Below are 20,080 nucleotides of genomic sequence, written 5' to 3' on the forward strand. Positions count from 1 at the left end.
AGGATTTTAAAAAGATCCCAGTGATCTGATGTGCAGCCAAGGTTGAGAACCACTGACCTAGGTCAGGAGATACTGTGGGTTTGATTCCAGACCACTGTAATAAAGCAAGTCGTAATCATTTTTCAGGTCTTGCCTTGCATTTGTAAAACACGCAACACCTGTGAGGTGCAAGGACCTGAGGTGTGCCTGTAGACTGCCCTTCCTCACACTGCCAGACCAGATAAGTGTTTCAGTATTCACCTGCTCCTTCTCCTCTCCAACCCCCTCGCCACTCCCCTCCCACCTTTTCTAGGAATAAATTGTGTTGACACGTATTTCCTGGAACCTAGTCATAACCATGTTGTAGACCCATTGGTTGATTTTACAACCAATAATCAAGTTGCTGCTCAAAATGTGGTCTACCTACCAGCAGCATCGCTGTCACTTGGGCGCTTGTTAGAAATGTAGGCTTAGACCTCATCCTAAGACCTGCTGAGTCAGAATCGTCCCTAAAAAGTGCATCCTAAAGAGCACTCATTCAGAAAGTGGACTAAAGACAAAGATAGTCTCTTTTCAGTCTGTGCTGCTTAAACAGTTCACAATATATTGTCAGTTTACTACATGTTTTAAATGCATTAGATATATGGCACATTTTTCAGTGCTTGTAGCTCATCAACTTGATGTCAAGATACCAATTTAGTCCGAGGGGTATGGCTCAGTAGTTGAGCGAGTGTGGACCTGTGAGCCAGGAGGTCATGGTTAGATTCCCAGTCAGGGTATATATATACCTGGGTAGCAGGCTCAGTCCTCAGTGGGGGGCTTGCTGGAGGGAGCCAGTCAATGATTCTCTCTCATCATTGATGTTTCTATCTCTCTCTTCCTCTCTGAAATCAATTAAAAAATATATATATATTTAAAATATATTCCAATTTAGCATTCTAAAAAGTTGAAGAGAATTTGTCAGTCTGGTATGTTGTTATGTAAATTCTGTTCTGACAAAAACCTATGTGCATATTTTTACTTTTAATTTATTAAATGTTGGCCTGCATATATTCAGCAGTTCAGTATTGATTTGAAAAACTTTGGGTCATAGTTTATCAAAATTTTTTTTTGGCACCTTGCTTTCTTGTGCCTTGCTTTAATGAGAAGTCTAAATCTGATTTATCTCAGGAGTTTAATGTTGCTACTCATGAAAATTACCTGGGGAGTTTTGTAGTTTGTTTTTTTTTTTAAAGATTCCAACCCAATGTCAGCAGAGGTTGAGACCTGTGGTTGGAATTAAGGAACCAGTAAGGTATTAGACCTGTGGGTTGAGACCCCTTTGGCGGTCGAACGACCCTTTCACAGGGGTCGTCTAAGACCATCCTGCATATCAGATATTTACATGACGATTCATAACAGTAGCAACATTACAGTTATGAAGTAGCAACGAAAATAATTTTATGGTTGGGTCACAACATGAGGAACTATATTTAAAGGGCCAGAAGGTTGAAAACCACTGTATTAGAGAAACTGCAAATGACTTTTACATTTTCCACATTGTTGTATGTTAGATTTTTATCTCCCTTACATGATTTTACTTTAATTAGGAATTTGAAGGCAGTTAAGATAATCGGACTGGGAATGTGGTGAATCACCTTCTCAGTAATCAATCAACTTGCATTTATTTATTCTATGTCCTAAGCAAGTTGTCCAGCCTTTCTGTCTCTTCTTCCTCCATCTATTCATTGGGGAAAGCAGAATGAAGACCCTGTTGTTTTTTATTTAGACACATGTGAGTGTTGCAAAATGTACTGAATACTTATATCCTGGGAATATAGGGAAGAACAGTATTTCATAAGTGCAATATTCATTGCTTCTGATTTTCACATAAAAGCATACCTGGTTTTATTGAAGTTCACTTGATTGCATTTCACAGATCTTGGGTTTTTTACAAATGGAAGATAATACTCTCCACCAGTAAAAAGATTACAACTTGCTTTATTGTAATTCGTGCTTTCTTACGGTGGCCTGGAACTTAACCCATGTTATCTCCGAGGTATACTTGTACCAGGCCAGGAAGATGTATTTTTTTAATGGTTTTCTTTTTAAACAATTTTATTGAGCTATAATTGTACAACTGTATGTGTTTTACATGTATATACCAGTGAAACCATCAGCACAATCAAAGTAATCTGTTACCCACAAAAGTTTCCTCTTGTCCATTGTAATCCTTTAGGCCCCTATCATTCATTAATTCATTCGTTCATTCATTCATTCATTTATTTATCTGGCTGCTGTCTTTCAGGCAACCACTAATTTGCTTTCTGTCACTAGATAAGTTTGCATTTCCTAGCATTTTATCTAAATGGAATCTTACTGTAGGAGCTGTTTTTTGGGGTGGTTGGGTGTTGGAGGAGCTTCTCTCACTCATAATTGAGAGCCATCTTTGTTTTTGTAAGTATCAATAGTTCTTTCCTTTTTAATTACTGGGCAGTGTTTCATTGCCTGGATATATAGTAATTTGTTTATACCTTCACCAGTTAAGTGGCTACTCTTGGGTTGTTTTTATTTTCATAGTGTTAATTTCACATTGCCTTGTTCTTCTCCAGTTTATTTGAATTGGAAAAAAAAAAGTAATTATTTGGTGGCCAAATCTTCTACCTACAATGTAACCAGGAGGTGATAGGGATAAAATGTGTTTGTATTGGGACTTTACCTTTGCGCAATATATGAATTGTTTTCTGAGTGAAACATGTTATGGCCTTTTTGAAAAGGCGAAATGTATGCATTGACGTTTTAGTGGGCTGTCTCTCTTGATGTGTACATGTCTAGCCATTTTAAGCTTTATTAAATCTTTAAAGTTTACTATTTATATATTACTATTTAGGGATTAATAATAATAACTCATGCACCTTAAGTAACCTACTCATTAAGCAGCAAAATAGAGATCTATGAAGTTAAGCCTAATGTTATAAAACTCCCTTTTGTCAGTAAATGGAGAGTACCACTTATATCTAATGTTGATTGATGTTGTACATTTTCAAAGTCTTTTTGCTTCTATTGTAGCAAAGCAGTGCCTTGTGTTTATTATGGTATTGACATTTTGTGCTTGAATAAATCACAGCTGGTAACTAAAATTGGATAGGCTTATGTTAGTTACAGGATAATATAGAGAATATTGCAGTTACAGTATCTTGGGCACCTAAAAGTTCAATTGTGTTATTATTTTGGTTTAGTACACAGTTAGAAAAGATTGGGATTTTTTGTTTTGCAATTTAAAAAAAAATCTTAATTTACATGTATAAATTTCATGAGTTTTGACCAATGCATTGATTGTTATAAACACCATCTCAATCAGGATGCAGAACAGTGCCATTAATAACCTCGCCCCCTCCCCCCCCCCCCGCCCTCCAATTTCCTTCTACTACCCTTTATAGTGACCCTCCACCACTCCACCACAGTAATCAATGATCTGTTCTCCATCTCTAGAGTTTTTTCATTGAAAGGATTAGATTTTAAGACAGTTGCATTAATGATTATCAGAAGACAGTTGCATTAATGATTATTTTTCTGTGGTGAAGTGACTGGAGAACAGTAGTTATCAGAGTGGGGCTTGGGTTGATTATGTGCTGTCTTCTTGTGCTCTCAGTGTTTATGACTACAAGAGGCCTGGTACATGAAATCCGTGCGTGGGTAGGGTCCCTAGGCCTGGCCAGTGATCAGGGTCAACCGGGGCTTTCCTTCCCCCAGCTGCCAACTGCCGGCCAGGGCCTTCCTTTGCTCCGCGCCGCCCCCTGGTGGTCATAGGGAGCGGTTGAACTCCTGGTGGGTCGAACTCCTGAGGGGACAATTTGCATATTAGCCTTTTATTATATAGGATGGTTAACAGAGACTGAGCACTCACTGTGCCCAGGCACTGGGCCAAATATTGCATATCTGATCTCACATAATCCTCACAGGACCCTTGAGATAAAAATCTACACAGAGACTTAGAGGAGTTGAATAGCCTGTCAGAGGTCACATGAAGGGGCAGAATTTGAACACATGTCTATTTTACTAGAATTTGAGGACTTTACTGCCCCACGTGGTGGTTCCTATGTCTGTTTCTGACAAATATTAAAAAGTAGACATTGTCTATTATGAAGCATCCTATACAGTTCTGGGTGGGGATTTTCTGTGGGTACATCAGGAAGCGGAAGCCCAGATCATGGGTCAACTGACTGGGTTAAGGGTATAGAGTGACTGTTCTGTGAAATTAATCATGATAGAGGATTTCAATATTTGACCAACATTTAAAGACAAAAGAAAAAAACACCTTTTTTTTTTTTTGCCATTTTGCATTATCCTGCTTCATTGTTGGAGCTTCTCGGTTTTTTGTTTCTATTTTGTTTTTCTTATTTTTATAAGCTGGCTTTGGCTTTCAAAATTACCATGTGAATAATAGGAAAAGGTGGTTCTTTTTACACTGAAGTTGCCTTTTCAAAGTTTATCTAGGCTGTCACCAGCAAGATCTTTGCTCATTTGTCATTTTTCCTTGACATTTTGTTAAAGTTTATAATTCCTTCCTTGATACTTTTTTTTTCTTTTTGATGATAAAATTGGATAGGGAAAAGGGAATGAAATGATTTCTTATTCTTGAGTTATACTTATTTCTTCAGAAGTTCTCGGCCTTTGTTGTTTTCAGTTTCTGCTCCCATAGCCAATGAAAGTATTTTTAAAAATGATTGGAGGAAGTATAATAATTTTTTTGATAAAATATAAAATCCAGAGATTAGAAATCTGAAGTTATTTTCTGGACTTCTTAATCTGGAATGGTTGCTTTGGCTTTGTCACACAGGTCGGCAATGCTAAAAGGAAGACAAATGTGAATTTCAGAGTGCATTGGATTTTCCCACCAAATAATCTAGAAGGTCATTGACTTTCTTTATTAGAATTTATCTCTGCTTTGTATTTAAATGACAGGACAATCATGTGACATTGTTTAATCTACTTCCACTCCCTCCCCAAATTAATTTTCTTAAGGATCTTAGGATCGTTCCCTTTCTACTAAAGACACACACGCACACATATTTTTGTGGGGTCTTACTCTGTCAAAGTCTCCTCTTTGTGAAAGAATGCCTGTTTTCAGGCCAGAGAAAGTGGGTTCAGGAATGATGAAATAGAGAATGAGACTAGTATTTTGTGAGATTTATAATATACTTTAACTTGTCAGCATGCTCATGCAAGTTATATGCTTTTAGATATTTGGAAAATTGACCTTTTAGGAGATTGTCTTGATCTTCTGAAAAACATGCAATAAAATAAAAATTTCACTGAATTTAGACTTGACCTGGCAGCTCTGATAGCAAGGCTTTTTAACCCCAGGCACTGAGCATGCTGCTCCCTCCTGAAAGCAACTTTAAGGACCCAGCAAAGTAACTTTTTAAGATGCATACTTGCTTGTTGTGTGTGTGCACATTTACTTTCTAGTGATCAATAAAACAAGTCTAGAAAAACCTCAAGATGTTCCCGGGTTTAAAACCTAATACAGAAGCTAATAATATCTTTTTTTATAAAAATGAATGTTAGAATATCAGTATTTTAAAGAGAAAAGAAATTATGTACTGAAGAACTCACATTTATGGCCCAAATTTAAATCACACATGTGATCTGTTGCCTATTATTTTCAATACAAAGCACTTTGATCTTCTGTTGGCATGTTTATATGTTTCTCAACTTTGGCTTCATGATACATATAGCTTAAGTGTTATTATGTGTTGAAATAGGCTCAGTGCTTTGACTTCCTTTTAAGAAATCCTAATGTGGGATTTGGGGACAGTAAAGATGCATTAGATAGGTATAAATCTAAAAAGATAATAACACAGTCTGTAGCTGTTATTTAGTAGCCACAACAGACTCAAGTCAGCAAACTTTTGATGCATACCTGTGCCATGCACCAGGTATCAAAGAGGATAAGAATGGACCTCAGGAAGCTTATAGTCAGGGGAGAGAGACTGAGGACCTGAGTTATGTGTAATTCGGTGAGCTAAGTGTGAAAGTAGAGGTAGTGGAAGGTGCAGGTGTGGCCTGGAAAAGGAAGCCGTTCACTCTGGACATTCTTGGATAGCTCCAAGGAAAGGTGGCATCTGAGTTGGGTTGCCGAGGATAACTTGCCTTAGGAGAGAAGACGTCCTGTAGTGCAGCATGCCTGGGAGAAGGTGGGAGAGCCAGAGCAGCATATTCAAGGACACATGTCAGAATTTGGCTATGTGGAAGCATTGAAGGTGCCTGAATCATGAGATGGAGGTGTCGGCAGGTGCTGACAGAGGGCCTTTGATGCTGGAGGAGTTTTGAGTAGGGGACTCCTGCTTAAGTACCTCTAGTGATGGATTTTGGGATGGAGAAGTGCAGGGAGGGAGAGAGGAGATATTTGAAGAGGCTATGGTTGTGGAGGAGCCTTTATGATAACCAGGTCTGGGATATCCTAGCAAATAATGATTTTACCTTCCCGTGGGACAGTTTTTGGCTGTCATCCCTTGTACCCAGATGACAGTGTGTGCATGCAGTAAGAGAAGAGAGCGGAGTGTGTGCTGTCCCCAGGTTCCCTGGTAAATGGTCTTTCTGTATTTAGACTGAAAAGCAGCTTTTATAAAAGGACTAGAGGCCCAGTACACAAAATTGTGCATGGGTGGGGTCCCTTGGCCTGGCTGGCAATCGGGGCCGATTGGGGCTGGCCAGGAGGAGGGACTGTGGGAGGTTGACTGGCCATGGGAAGTTGGCTGAGGGAGCGCACTGACTACCAGGGGTCAGCTCCTGTGTTGAGCATCTGCCCCTTGGGGGTCAGTGTGCATCATAGCTACCAGCTGGTCGTCTGGTCATAATGGTCGTTTAGGCTTTTATATACTTAGGCATGCATATATATATATATATATATATATATATATGAAGACTAGGGGCCCAGTGCACGAATTTGTGCACCTTGAAAGGAACTATGGGCCACGAGGCTGCAGTAGGCACAGGGGCGGGTCTCGGCACATCTTCCATGCCACCGCCTGGCCCCTCCCACCATGGCCCCCAATCCCCTGTCTGCCGGCAGCCCCACTCTGGCTGCTGCTCCCATGTACTGACTGCGCCTGCCCCGTTTGCACCCACTGAAGGTGTGGAGCGATGGGGGCCGGTGCCATCAGTGGGTGCGAGCGGCAGCTGCTGCCCTGACCACCCCTTAGGAGCAGGGGGAGGTGGAGAAGCCCTCAGGGGCAATCAGGGCCAGCAGCTGCCGCTCGCATCCACTGATGGTGCCAAGCAATTGGGACCGGCACTAGGCATCGGCATCAGGTGCGAGCGGTGGCTCTGGCACCGGCTGTGGGTGCAAGCGGGGCCGGTGCTGGCAGTGGGTGCAAGCAGCGGCTCCAGCACCAGCAGTGGGTGTGAGAGGCAGCTGCTGGCCCTGATCTCCCCTCAGGAGCAGGGTGAGGTAGAGAAGCACTGAAAGGCAATTGGGCCTGGCAGCCACCACTTTCACCCGCTGATGATGCCGTGCAATTGGAACCGGTGCTGGGCGCTGGCTGTTGGTGCGAGCTGCAGCTCTGGCACTGGCAGCGGATGTGAGCGGGGCCAGCGCCGACAGCAGGTGTGAGCGCTGGGCAGGACCGTGGCGCGTGGGAGGAAAGAATATTCAGTAACCACCAGAGGCTCTCCTTGATGACAGCGACCGGCACCCTGCCTTGGTCTGGCACCCCTGCTCACCTGATCCACCATCCTGCTGTGGCCAATGCCCGCCATATTCTGTGCACGCCCCCTGGTGGTCAGTGCACGTCACAGTGACCGGTTGTCCAGTCATTCGGTTGTTCCGGTTGTTCCGCCTTTTGGTCTATTTGCATATTAGCCTTTTATTATATAGGATTGCATTATAATAGTTTTGTCTGGTAAGCAAACCCCCTCCTTTGTTTTTCTTTTTGCAAGTCTTTTTCCTCCTCCTTAGATTCCCCATTCAAGGTTGTGGTTGGAATTACGTTAAGTTTGAAGATCAATTTGAGGACTTCTTGCACATATCATACTAAACTTATTTCTAGATATTTTACAATTGTTTAATGATATCTTAATAAGTCAACATTTTCTACCTGTTCCAAGGAAATTGCTTATAAGATTCACCATTAAGCATATTTGCTACATTTTTATAAATGCTTTATTCAGATGAGAAATTTATTTTTATTCTTAGACTTCTAATGTTTTCTTAAATTTTTATCTGCCTCTATAAAATTAAAATGGTCATGTGCTTTTTTTCTACTTCAGTTTTTTTTAATGTGGTGCCTAATTGACCTTGGCAGTGCTGCAGGTGACAGATGGTGCTAGTTTGTCCTCAGTGAGCTGACAAGATCTTCTCTTGCCCTTGGTTCTCAGATGTGAGACCCTTGCCCTGTCCCCAGGTTCTCAATTGGGGAATAGATGGCATGATTGGAGTAGAAGTAGTTATAAAGCCTCTTTTTGTCCTAAAATTGTGATTTTTTTTTTGAGGTTCCAGGCATTGTAGAAACAAATGAAAAAATATGTACATACTAGTGGCCCAGTGCATGAAATTCGTGCACATTAAAAGGGAATCAATTAGAGGAAATATTTTAATATTGCTTTTTGCCCTTTCTCTATAATAGAAGTGTCAGCGATGAAAGAAAATTAGTAAGATGTATATGAAAATCTTCCTCCTGTCAGAGTCTGGGGCATGCTTTCAGAGATGAAAGAAGATTAGTAAGATGTATATGAAAATCTTCCTCCTGTCAGAATCTGGGGCACGCTTCAGGACCCAGAGTCAAGTCCCCACCCACCCGCATGCATCTCGAAATCGCGCGAGACCCAGACCCGGCCGGCCCCACCCCCATCAAGCCCCGCTAGGCGGGAGCACAGCCTCAGGTCCCCCGGTGCACCCTCAGGTCCCCTGGCCTGGCACCGGGGCACGGCCTCAGGTCCCCTGGCCCCAGGGTGGGGGGCGCAGCCTGAGGTCCCCTGTCAAGCCCTGCTGGGCAGGAGTGTGTGGCCTGAGGTCCCCCGTCAATCCCCAATGGGTGGGGGTCACAGCCTCAGGTTCCCTGTCCCAGCACCACGCAGCCTCAGATCCCTGCTGATCGCTCTTTACGGGAACCCTGCCTCCACTGGGTACAGCCATCTTGTGAAGGTGTGACAGAGCGAGGGCCAATTTGCATATTACCTCTTTATTTATAGGATTGAGAGGTAGAATGCTCTTGAGTCAGTTTGTCAGCCTCTCTTGCTGCAAGTGCTGTTGTTCTCCAAGACGTGACCACATAGCCACTCAGCTCACTTGCTCCCCTCGGACTCGAGAAGTTTTTCTTATGCTTCCGTTTTATTAAAGTGTTTGTGAAGGATTAATATTTTTTTTTTTGTGAAGGATTAATATTAATTCTTCTTTAAACATTTGGTAGAATATATCTGGGTCTGTGCTTTTCTTTGTGGGAAGTTTTAAAATGACTAATTTAATGTAATATTTTTGTTAAGGCTCATTATAAGTGAACATTCATATTGCAAATACCAATTGATATTTGACTATTCAGCCAACTTTTCTCCCGTGTAATATTCAAATAGATAGAGATTTTTGATATACTTACTTTTAACTTTATTTTTTCTTCTGTTAAAGGTCTGTAATTACTTTGGAATCAGTAAGCCATGGCATCAAAGAAATTTGCTATTAAAGTAAGTAATGCTTAATAATCTTCTTTAAAACGATTAATCACTTTCTGGTATAGCTAAGTTCTATGTTAATTGAAAGTAGAAGCTCTGAACTTTTCTTCTACTCTTTAAATTTGGTTCTCTACTGAAAACTTTAAATAGGGGATTGAAAATTTTCATGTTTAGAATGAAAAGGGGGAGAAAATTTGTAGTTTATATGATTATAGGAGTTGCTGACTTCTGACCAAAAGGCATTACTTGGTCCTTAATTTAAAAATTATCATTCACATTGTATGTTCATGACATAATTTTTTATTCTGACAAGCAGATGAAAATGAAAAAGTAGGCATTGAATGTTGCACCTGGTGAATGCCAGGGGAGAGTTCTCTTGCCTGGCTGCCCTCTTTTGCTTTCCTCTTACAAGTGTCTCTTCTCTATCCCTTAATGTTTGGCTCTGGGAGGATTGTGTATGTGGGAAGGAGGCGGGAAGAACTGATAAATAGTGGGTATAAGGTCTCAGAGATGCTTTCATATATATTGGCTCATTTTTAAGGGCATTTTCTCTATGCTACTATTTTATTTAGTATGAATTCAAAACACCAAAATAGACAAATTAGTTAACCAGGTCAGATACTATTTAAAATTATAATTGTATCTTTTTAGCATGTCAGTGCTTATTTAGATTTACAACATATTTATAAATTTTATTGCTTATAGTCATTTCTTACTGGTATACCAATTGTTCTGTAGTATTTCTCTCTGTGAGAGATTATTAAGTGGTGGACTTTCACTATTTGTCCAAAAATATGTTTTGATCTTACTCTAGAAAATTATATAATTTGTTATAGAATTCTAGGTTGAGCATTATTTTTACTCAACACTTTAGAGATATTTTTCTATTGTCTTCTGGAATCTACTATTGCAACTGAAGAATGTTTTAATTATCAATTTAAAATTTACATTTAGTGTCTTAAAAAATGAGCCATTTTGTTCTTTCTCATGATTCTCTAAGTTGCCTGGTATCAGTGGGGTCGTTTCTCTTTTTGATGTTGCCTGGGGCTACAGTTATCTCGGGGCTCAATTCAGATAGACCATCAAAGATGACTACTCACAGTTAATACTTGGCTGCATGTGGAATCATACTTGGGACTGTAAATTGTTGCCCTTCTAGTTCTCATTTGTGTGGCTACTCTGCATGGGTTGGGCTTCTTCTACCTTGGTGGCCGAGATTTTAAAGTTGGTGTCCCACAGCAAGAGTTGCAAGAAGAAAGAAGTGTAATTTGCCAGTCCTCTTATGGCAGCCAAAGTCTCAGATGCCATTTCTGTGGCATTCTGTTGGTCAGTGCATTCTAATCCGGCCCCAGGGAAGCTGCACCTCTTGATATGAGAAGCAGTATGCACTTACAGGGAAGGGGGAGCTTGGCAGGGTAATCTGTGGAGACTAGTTACCACAGAAATGTGCTGTCAGCCTCATTGTGATTCTTTTCTTGGTTATTGGTCTTTTCTCTCTGGTTGCTCTTAAGATTTTATTTCTCTTTGTGATGTTCTGCAATTCTCCTCTTAAATCTCCAGATAAAGACTTGCATTTATTTATCTGACTTGGCATGCGATATACATCTTTATTTGAAAGATTCAAGTTTTTATTTGTTGTGGAAAATCTTGATCATTTTCTCTTTGGGTACTGTGCCTCTTTATTCTCCCCCTGCATAATCTCAGTTTCAGCCAAGTAGAACTTGAAACTCTTATACGGAGTTTGTTGGATAGTTTCATATAATAAACTAGAGGCCCGGTGCACGAAATTTGTGCATGGGTATGATCCCTAGGCTTGGCCAGCGATCGAAGCACGAGCATCTGGTGTGGAAGGGCAGGTCACAGCTGACCTCTGGGCCCTGGGAAGCACCTGGGCCCCCACGAGCCCCCCTCCTCCTGAGTCATGGTGCCTGAGTCCCCAAGCGGAGATGCAATAAGCACAGCTGGACGCAGTGGGCAGAAGCGCAGCATGGGCCTCTGGGCCGCCCAGCGGCGCTACATAAAAGCTGGGTGGGCAGCATGCTCTCTCCCAGCTGGCCTCACAGACTGGCTCATGTATGAACCCACGGGGAGCCCGACCAGCTCCTGTGGTCCCAGCAGCTGTGGCGCGCTCACCCGGAAGAGGGTGTGCAGGTGCGGGGTGGGCTCCTCGCGGGCATCTGGCACCTGAGTGTGGGGGCTTCCCTGGTATGTGAGTCCTGGCATCCCAGGGGAGAGTAGCAGGGGGAGTGAGAGCGAGCTCAGTGAACCCCCCGCATTCTCACTGCACCTCCATCCCATCACCCCCGCCCCCAGGTAGCTGGCGAGAGGTTGTAGCCCCCCGCCCGGGCGCCGCAGGAGGTTGGTCGCTGCCATCCATCCCCAGTTCCCCTCACCTGCTCCATCATCCCACCGCGGTCCTGCTCTTGCTGGGGCCTGTCAGGGCCGGCAGTGCCTCCACTGCTGCCCGCTGCCAGTGCTGCCTTGCTGACGCCCTCCATGTTCTGCATTGCCCCCCTGGTGGTCAGCGCATGTCATAGCGAGCAGTCGAACTCCCGGTCTCCAGGTCAAACTCCTGGTTGAACGACTGCCTGAGGGACAATTTGCATATTAGACTTTTATTATATAGGATAGTTTCTTATGTGTTAGCAGGGTGACATTAACTTGTCCAGGACTGAGCCCCTGTAGGCAGTCTGCTCAGAAAAGGGCTGGGCCTCTTGCAAAGTTCTGCCCAAACTGGCTGTGACGCAGTAGAGCAAACAATCCTGGTCAACCACAAAGCTTGGACTCCCATCCCCTAATTATGCCAGAGATGGGTCTGCTGATTTCCAGGCCATACACACTGATGTGGCAAATCCTGCTACTGTACTTTCCCATCTCACAGTCGTACCATGAAGGCTTAGAACCTAGCTCTTAGGTCATGCAAAGCAGGAGAGTTACCCCAACCATGAGTATCAAGCTAACCGGATAGGGATATAAACAGGGTCCTGAAGCATTATATGAAAGACTTTACTCATCACATTGTGATTGTATTCCTGCCTCTGATCACACAGGCAAAGGCCAGTGCTTTCCTAATCATGCGGCTTAAAAGCCCCAAGCACTGCGATGCCATTCTGAATATCTGACATCTCACCCTTCCAGATTGCTATGCACGTCCATAGTGTCATGGCTAGTAGGGGACATGCACACTTAATGATGTCGTTACCATGTGCCTTCTCTGATGAATGCTGTTCCAGTAATCTTGTATGAATGCTGCTTGGCCGTTTTCCTTTTTCTGTTTCTCTTCTTTTTCTGCCTCTATGTTGCATTCAGAGTGCTGTTTATCAGACCACCTTTCGTTTATTAAAAACTTTGCATCTGTATTTAATCTATTAATCTACTCTATTTTTAGTGACTGCATTTTTCATTTGAGAATATGTTTGGTTATTTTTTTAATTCAAAGTCTGCTAATTCTTTTTATATACTTGTTCTATTTTTTCAACATGTTTTCATTTCCTCCTTTTATGTCCTTTATAATTTTAAATTTATTTCAGTCTGTTTTGGATTGTTCTATTATTCCAACTATTATTTATGAAGTGTGGAATAAATTGGTCACTGAAATTATTGGATTGTTCATTGTGTAATTTTTAATTGTACACACACACACACACACACATGGGTGGAAAGACCTATGAGCCCCACAGAGCAGTTAAGTAGTTTCAAGTTTACTTCTGCTGAAGCCCTTGGCATTTCAATGAATTTGGACTAGGTTTTATATTAATTTCACGGCTTTGGATTCCACCACCTTGTGTGTAGTATAACTTTACAACTCAAAACAGAGTCTGGCACAAGGTTGGTGTTTTAGTAATTTCTTGGTTCTTCTCCCTTCCCCTCCCTCCTCCCAAGGCCCTGGATAGATGGCAAGCTTCCATGTTGCTTCCCTTGGTCAGCGAGCGGAGATTTTTTATTTTATTTTTTTGCATTTCCATGAAGGCTGCAGTTTCTCATGACCAGGGGTCCTCAAACTACGGCCCGTGGGCCACATGCAAATACAAATATTGTATTTGTTCCCGTTTTGTTTTTTTACTTCAAAATAAGATATATGCAGTGTGCATAGGAATTTCATAGTTTTTTTTTTTTTTTAAACTATAGTCTGGCCCTCCAACGGTCTGTGGGACAGTGAACTGGCCCCCTGTTTAAAAAGTTTGAGGACCCCTGCTCATGACAATGAAGGAAAAAGCTCTATTGAGTAGTTCCTATTCTAAGAAATTATGGACAAACTTGTCCATATGAACCAGAGAGTATAGGAGGATATGTACAGATTGAGTACTTATTTGTGTGTCAGGCATTGTGTGAAGAACTGAAAGTTGAAGTTCTTTACAACTTTGGGCTTAACTAGAATGGGTTCATTCCCAACTCCCTTTTCTCTTCTATCCCTTTGGGGCATTAGGATACCAGCTCTAAGCTATCTTGGTTCTCAAACATTCTGAAGGCCAGGCTTGAACCTTCCAAAGGAGTGATGATTTCCCCCCCAGCTTTGTTGAGATATAATTGTCATATAATATTGTTAAGTTCAAGGTGTACAGTGTGACGATTTGATAAACATATATATGGTGAAGTGTTTACCACAATAAAGCTAACACATCATTCACCTCACATAATTATCATTTTGTTGCTATGCTGAGAATATTGAAGCTCTACTCTCATTGCAACTTTCAAATATACAGTACAGCATTGTTAACTGTAATCACTATGCTATACGTTTAGATCCTTATAACAGGAAGCTTGTAACCTTTGAACAACATCTCCCCATTTCCCCCACTGCTCAGCCCCTGCCAACTATCACTCTACTCTGTTTCTGTGAGTTCAATGATTTTATTTACTTTATTTTTTAAATTTTAGTTTTTATTAATGTTGATATTCAATATTATTTTGTATTAGTTTCAGGTGTACAGTATAGTGGTTAGAAAATCATCCTATGTAATAAAGAGCTAATATGCTCATTAGACCCAACAGCAGAACAACCATCCGGATGACCTTCCGGACGACCTTCTGGACTAAGCTGGGGCTGTGAGGGCCGGTCGAGGCAGCTGGGGCTGCGAGGGCCAAGCCTCGGTCCTCTAGTCTACATATAAAAAAGCCTTAAGTGACAAGCCTTAAGTGACTGGTCGACTGGTTCGACTGGTCGCTATGATCAATGCAGAAGCTGCCCCCTGGTGGTCAGTGCGCTCCCATAGCGGGAGTGCTGCTCAGCTGACCGATGGGCGCCAGACGCAGGGCTCATGGCTGTCCACTGAAGCCCAGAGACTGCAGCGGAGGGGCAGTGAGCTTACAGAGTGGCGGCAGTGGCAGGCACAGCAGGGCCGGGATGAGCAGAAGTGACAGGCGGCATTGGACTGCTGGTTTTGGATGATCCCCAAAGGCCACGCCAAGGAACCCCAATGGTGCACGAATTCATGCACCGGACCTCTAGTATACTTTATAAAGTGACTAGAGGCCCGGTGCATGAAATTCATGCATGGGGGGGGTGTCCCTCAGCCCAGCCTGCACCCTCTCCAATCTGGGACCCCGCGAGGGATGTCTGACTGCCCATTTAGGCCCGATCTCACAATCCAGGACTGCTGGCTCCCAACTGCTCACCTGCCTGCCTGCCTGATTGCCCCTAACCACTCCCCTGCCAGCCTGATCGACACCTAACTGCCCCCCTGCTAGCCCGATTGCCCCTAACTGCCCTCCCCTGCCAGCCTGGTCACCCCTAACTGCCCTCCCCTGCCAGCCTGGTCGCCCCCAACTGCCCTCCCCTGCCAGCCATCTTATGGTGGCCATCTTTGACCACATGGGGGCGGCCATCTTGTGTGTTGGAGTGATGGTCAATTTGCATATTACCTCTTTTATTAGATAGGATTCCCCCAGTATTTCAAGTATGCACCTGGCAGTGTACATAGTTATTACAATATTATTGACTATATTCTTTGCGCTGCACTTTACATCCCTGTGACTATTTTGTAACTACCAATTTATTCTTCTTAATCCCTTCACCTTTTTCACCCAACCTCCCAACCCACTTCCCCTCTTGCAACCATTAGTCTGTTCTCTGTGTCTGTGAGTCTGCTTCTATTTTGTTTGTTTTGTTCTTTAGATTCCACAAATAAAGTGAAATTATGTGGTATTAGGGGCCCAGTGCACGAATTCGTGCACCTTGAAAGGAAATGTGGGCCATGAGGCTGTGGTATCGGCACCGGCAGCGGGTGCGAGAGGTGCCGGCCCCGATCACCCCTCAGGAGCAGTGGGAGGTGGAGAAGCCCTGAGGGGCAATCGCAGCTGGCAGTTGCCGCTTGCACCCACTGACAGCGCCAAGCGATTGGGGCCATGCTGGGCATCTGCAGCAGGTGCAAGTGGCAGCTCCAGTGCCAGCAGCGAGTGCGAGCAGGGCTGGCGCCGGCAGCAGGTGCAAGTGCCGGGCGGGACCGTGGTGTGAGAGAACAAAGAATTTTCAGTAACCACCAGAGGCTCACCCTGATGACAGCGACCTGCGTCCCACCTTGGTCTGGTGCCCCTGCTCACCTGCTCCACCATCCCGCCACAGCCGATACCTGCCCACATTCTGTGCTCTGCCACCTGCTGCCAATGTCCACCATGTTCTGCGCGCGCGTCCCCTGGTGGTCAGCACATGTCATAGTGACCGGTTCAGTTTGGTTGTTCTGCCATTTGGTCTACTTGAATATTAGGGTTTTATATATATAGATTTGTCTTTCTCTGACTGGCTTATTTCACTTAGCATAATATCCTCTAGGTCCATCCTTACTTGTCATAAATAGTGAGATTTTATTCTTTTATATGACTGAGTAATAATTCATTGTATGTACATACTACAACTTTTTATCCACTGAGTTAGATGTTTTTAGATTCCATATATTAGTGAGATCAAACAGTATCTGTCTTTCTTATTGTCTGACATTTTACTTAGCATAATGCCCTCAAAATCTGTCTATGTTGTTGCAAATGGCAGGATTTTCTTTTTTTATGGCTGAATAATATTCCACTGTGTGTGTGTGTGTGTGTGTGTGTATCACATTTTCTTTATCTATTTATCTATCAATAGACACTTAGGTTGTGTCCATATTGTGGCTATTGAGAATAATGCTGCAATGCATGTGGGAGTGGGGGTATCCATTCAAGGTAGTGATTTCATCTCCCTTGGATATATACCCAGAAGAGAAATTGCTGGATCATATGGTAGTTTCATTTTTAAGTTTTTTGAGGAACACAATACTGTTTTTCATAATGGCTGTATGATATTTACATTCCCACCAATCCTGGACTAACCAGGGTTCCTTTTTTCCCATATCCCCACCAGCATTTATCTTTTGTCTATTGGATAATAGTCATTCTGACAGGTATGAGGTGTGGATATTTTTTTAAAATATGTTTTTACTGATTTTAGAGAGAGAAGAAGGAAGAGGGAGAGAGAGAGAGAAACATCCATCAGCTGCCTCCTGCATGCTTCCTACTGGGGATTGAAACCTGGGAATGTGCTCTGACCGGGAATTAAACTGGCAACCTCTTGGTACATGGGACTATGATGAAGCAACTGAACCACACCGGCCAGGACGAGGTGTGGTTTTGATTTGCATTTTCAAAGGAGTAATTATTGAGTATTATGGTTAGGAATTTATTAATTAACTAGTTTTTTTTTTTTAAGAACCAACTTCTGACTGATTTTTTCCTTGTATAATTGTTTTCTATTTTATTGATTTCTTCATTTCCTTTCTTTTGCTTTCTTTGAGCAAATTTGCTCTTCTTTTTTCAGTTTCTTAAAATGGAAACTTAAGTCATTGATTTTGAGCCTTTCTTATTTTCTAATATATACATTTAAAGCTATAAATTTATCTCTGAGTGTTTCCTACTTTAATTGTATCCCTCTTGTTTTGTAGGGACTTTGCTTTTCAAATAAAAATATTTTCTAAATTTTATTGTGATTTTATTTTTGATCATTGGGTTATTTAAATCTCTATTATATAGTTTCTGAGTATTTGGGAATTTTCTAATCATAACTTTGGTAAAATTAAGGTAAATATTCCATAAGTGCTTGAAAATGTGTTAGTTGTCAGGTGCATTGAACTGCATATGTCACTTAGGTCACATGGATGTTTGACATATGTAGTTCAACTTCCATGCTGCCTCCCACATGTATCCTGACCAGGAACCGAACCCTGACCAGGGACCAACCCAGGAATGTGTCCTGATCAGGAATGTCCTGATCAGTGACCTTTTGGTGCACAGGGAGACACCCAACTGAGCCACACCGTCCAGGGCTCTAGTCATACTTCCAGGGCTCTAGTCATACTTCTTAACCTAAAGTCTACTTGTTTCATATTAGTAGAGCCTGTATTTGGGATCTCCAACTAAATATTTGAGTCCCCATTGGATTCCCAGACCCCAGCAGTCAATAAGTCCCACCCATGTACACAAAGTTTCCAGTCAACATTTCTGATCAGCATGTCTGTTCTTAATTATAAATGGACAAAAGAGTATCACCAGAGATTTAAGGAAAACTTGAGAAAGAGGAAAAAGTGAACAAGGAAATTCAGAGGGTCAGAGAGATTCTAGGGAGCAAAAGAAGACTTTTAAAACACTATAATTAGTATTCTCAGAGCAATAAAGGAAACAATTATAACCATGTAACAAGATCAGGATTTTGTAAACAAGGGAAATTCCTGAGAATAGGAAAGAGCTCTTGAAAATAAAAGTGCTTAGTAGAAATAAAAATTCAGTGAATTATGGGAAGATGGTTGAGGAATATTGCTCAGGGAGTAGAACAAAAAGATTATAGATAAAAAAAGTGGGGAGAAATCATAAGAAGGTGAGAGGATATGAAAAGTAGAGTTCTAGAAAGGAAAACAAAGTAGTGGAAAGGGAAATCAAATAATATAATAAAAATTTACATCATTATGGACACAGCGTTTCTCTTTGAAAGTTGCTGTGAGTGTGTACCCAACAGAGTCAATGAAAAAGAGTGGTACCAAGGCACATTCTCCTAACATGTCAGAACATTGGGAATACAGAGAAGATCCCAAGAAAAAGCAGATCTTGTACAGAGGATCCGATTCAGAACAGCCTTCTCAACAGCAGCAGCTGGGGACAGTGGACCAATCCTCTCCATATTCTAAGGATAATGGTTTCCGACCCAGAACTCTCTTCACAGCTGAGCTTTCAATCACATGTTAAGGTAGAATAGAGATATAAAGCCTAAATACTTTCCTTCTAATGTATTCTATTTTAGGAAGGACATAGCTTTCCAAAATAATGGGGTCAACAAAGAAAAAGTGAGATATGAGATCCAGGAAATAGGGAATTTAACAGGTGAGGGCCTAAGCAAATCCCATGATGGTCAACTGTGCATCCTGCTTACAGAGCAAGCAGACTGATTGGAACAGGAGAGTTCCGTGAAAGATGTCTCCAACAAAAAATAAAATGAATAAAATACCTAATATATTTAAATGTATTGAGAGGAGGTTTTGTGTTTGTTTGTTTGTTTGTTTTTTAATTCTATCAGAGAGTTTGGGAACAACTTAGTGATAGTAATACGAGAAACTAAATAAAACAAGAATGATGCAACCCTTAACTCTAACAAAAGATTGTGCAAGATAGCAAAGTTAGGGTATTACACTGCATGGATCAACTTTGAACTGAACCAAGGATACATTTCATATATTGTTAACTCCAAAATTTGGAAGGCTAGGGAAGGAGACCTGTGGGGGGTGGGGAGGTGGAGGTGGGGTGGGGTTGGGCATTGCTGCATTTTCAGTGGAAAGTATGTAAAAGTGAAATAAGAAATCATAGTATAAACATAGTATTTAGAAATATGGTGGTCAATACGAGATCAAATAGGTAACATTTTCGGTGTGGTTCGTACCTGGTCAGTGAGAGTTACAGTGGAGATGGTAGCAGGATGGGACAGAAGAGTCCTGGTTTTTCGTTTGTTTCTAAAGAGGTTTATTGATATCAGAGAGCGGGGGGGAGAGAGAGAGATAGAAACATCAATGATGAGAGAGAATCATCTGTCAGTTGCCTTGAGCCCACAACCCAAGCATGCGCCCTGACTGGGAATTGAACTGCGACTTTGAGGTTCATAGGTCCATGATCAACTACTGAGCCACACCAGGTGAAACCTATTTTTGATGTCATTTTAATCTGTGCATGCATTACTGTGATAAGAAATTAAATGGCTAAATAAAATTTAAATGGGATTAACTTATGCAAATTTTCATATAGATAGATTCATCTACTTTTGATTATTTGGGTTTAAAACTACTTGGATACAGCATAGTTCCCAAAGTAACAGAAAACTAGGTGAACACTAAATAGTTTGCCACTTGCATCTCAGTTGTTTATTCTCTTTCCTTGGAATGGTATTAATTATCTACCCTTCAAATCCTTCAAAGGAAGAAAGGTCTTCTGACCTTCTTGCAAGTAA

At 42.0% G+C, this 20,080-nt stretch overlaps 1 protein-coding gene across 1 annotated transcript in view; it reads left to right on the forward strand.

Moving 5' to 3' along the window:
* Positions 1–20,080, forward strand: part of SLX4IP (SLX4 interacting protein) — a 183,194-nt gene that overhangs the window by 871 nt on the left and 162,243 nt on the right. Inside the window, exon 2 of the mRNA XM_006087958.3 lies at positions 9,584–9,639. Within this exon, the coding sequence (XP_006088020.1) occupies positions 9,613–9,639 (27 nt within the window). The 5' untranslated portion in view covers positions 9,584–9,612. The remainder of the gene's footprint in view (positions 1–9,583; positions 9,640–20,080) is intronic.

The sequence above is a fragment of the Myotis lucifugus genome, unplaced genomic scaffold, assembly GCF_000147115.1.
Source record: "Myotis lucifugus unplaced genomic scaffold, Myoluc2.0 scaffold_42, whole genome shotgun sequence".
In the NCBI taxonomy this organism is placed as follows: Eukaryota; Metazoa; Chordata; class Mammalia; order Chiroptera; family Vespertilionidae; genus Myotis; species Myotis lucifugus.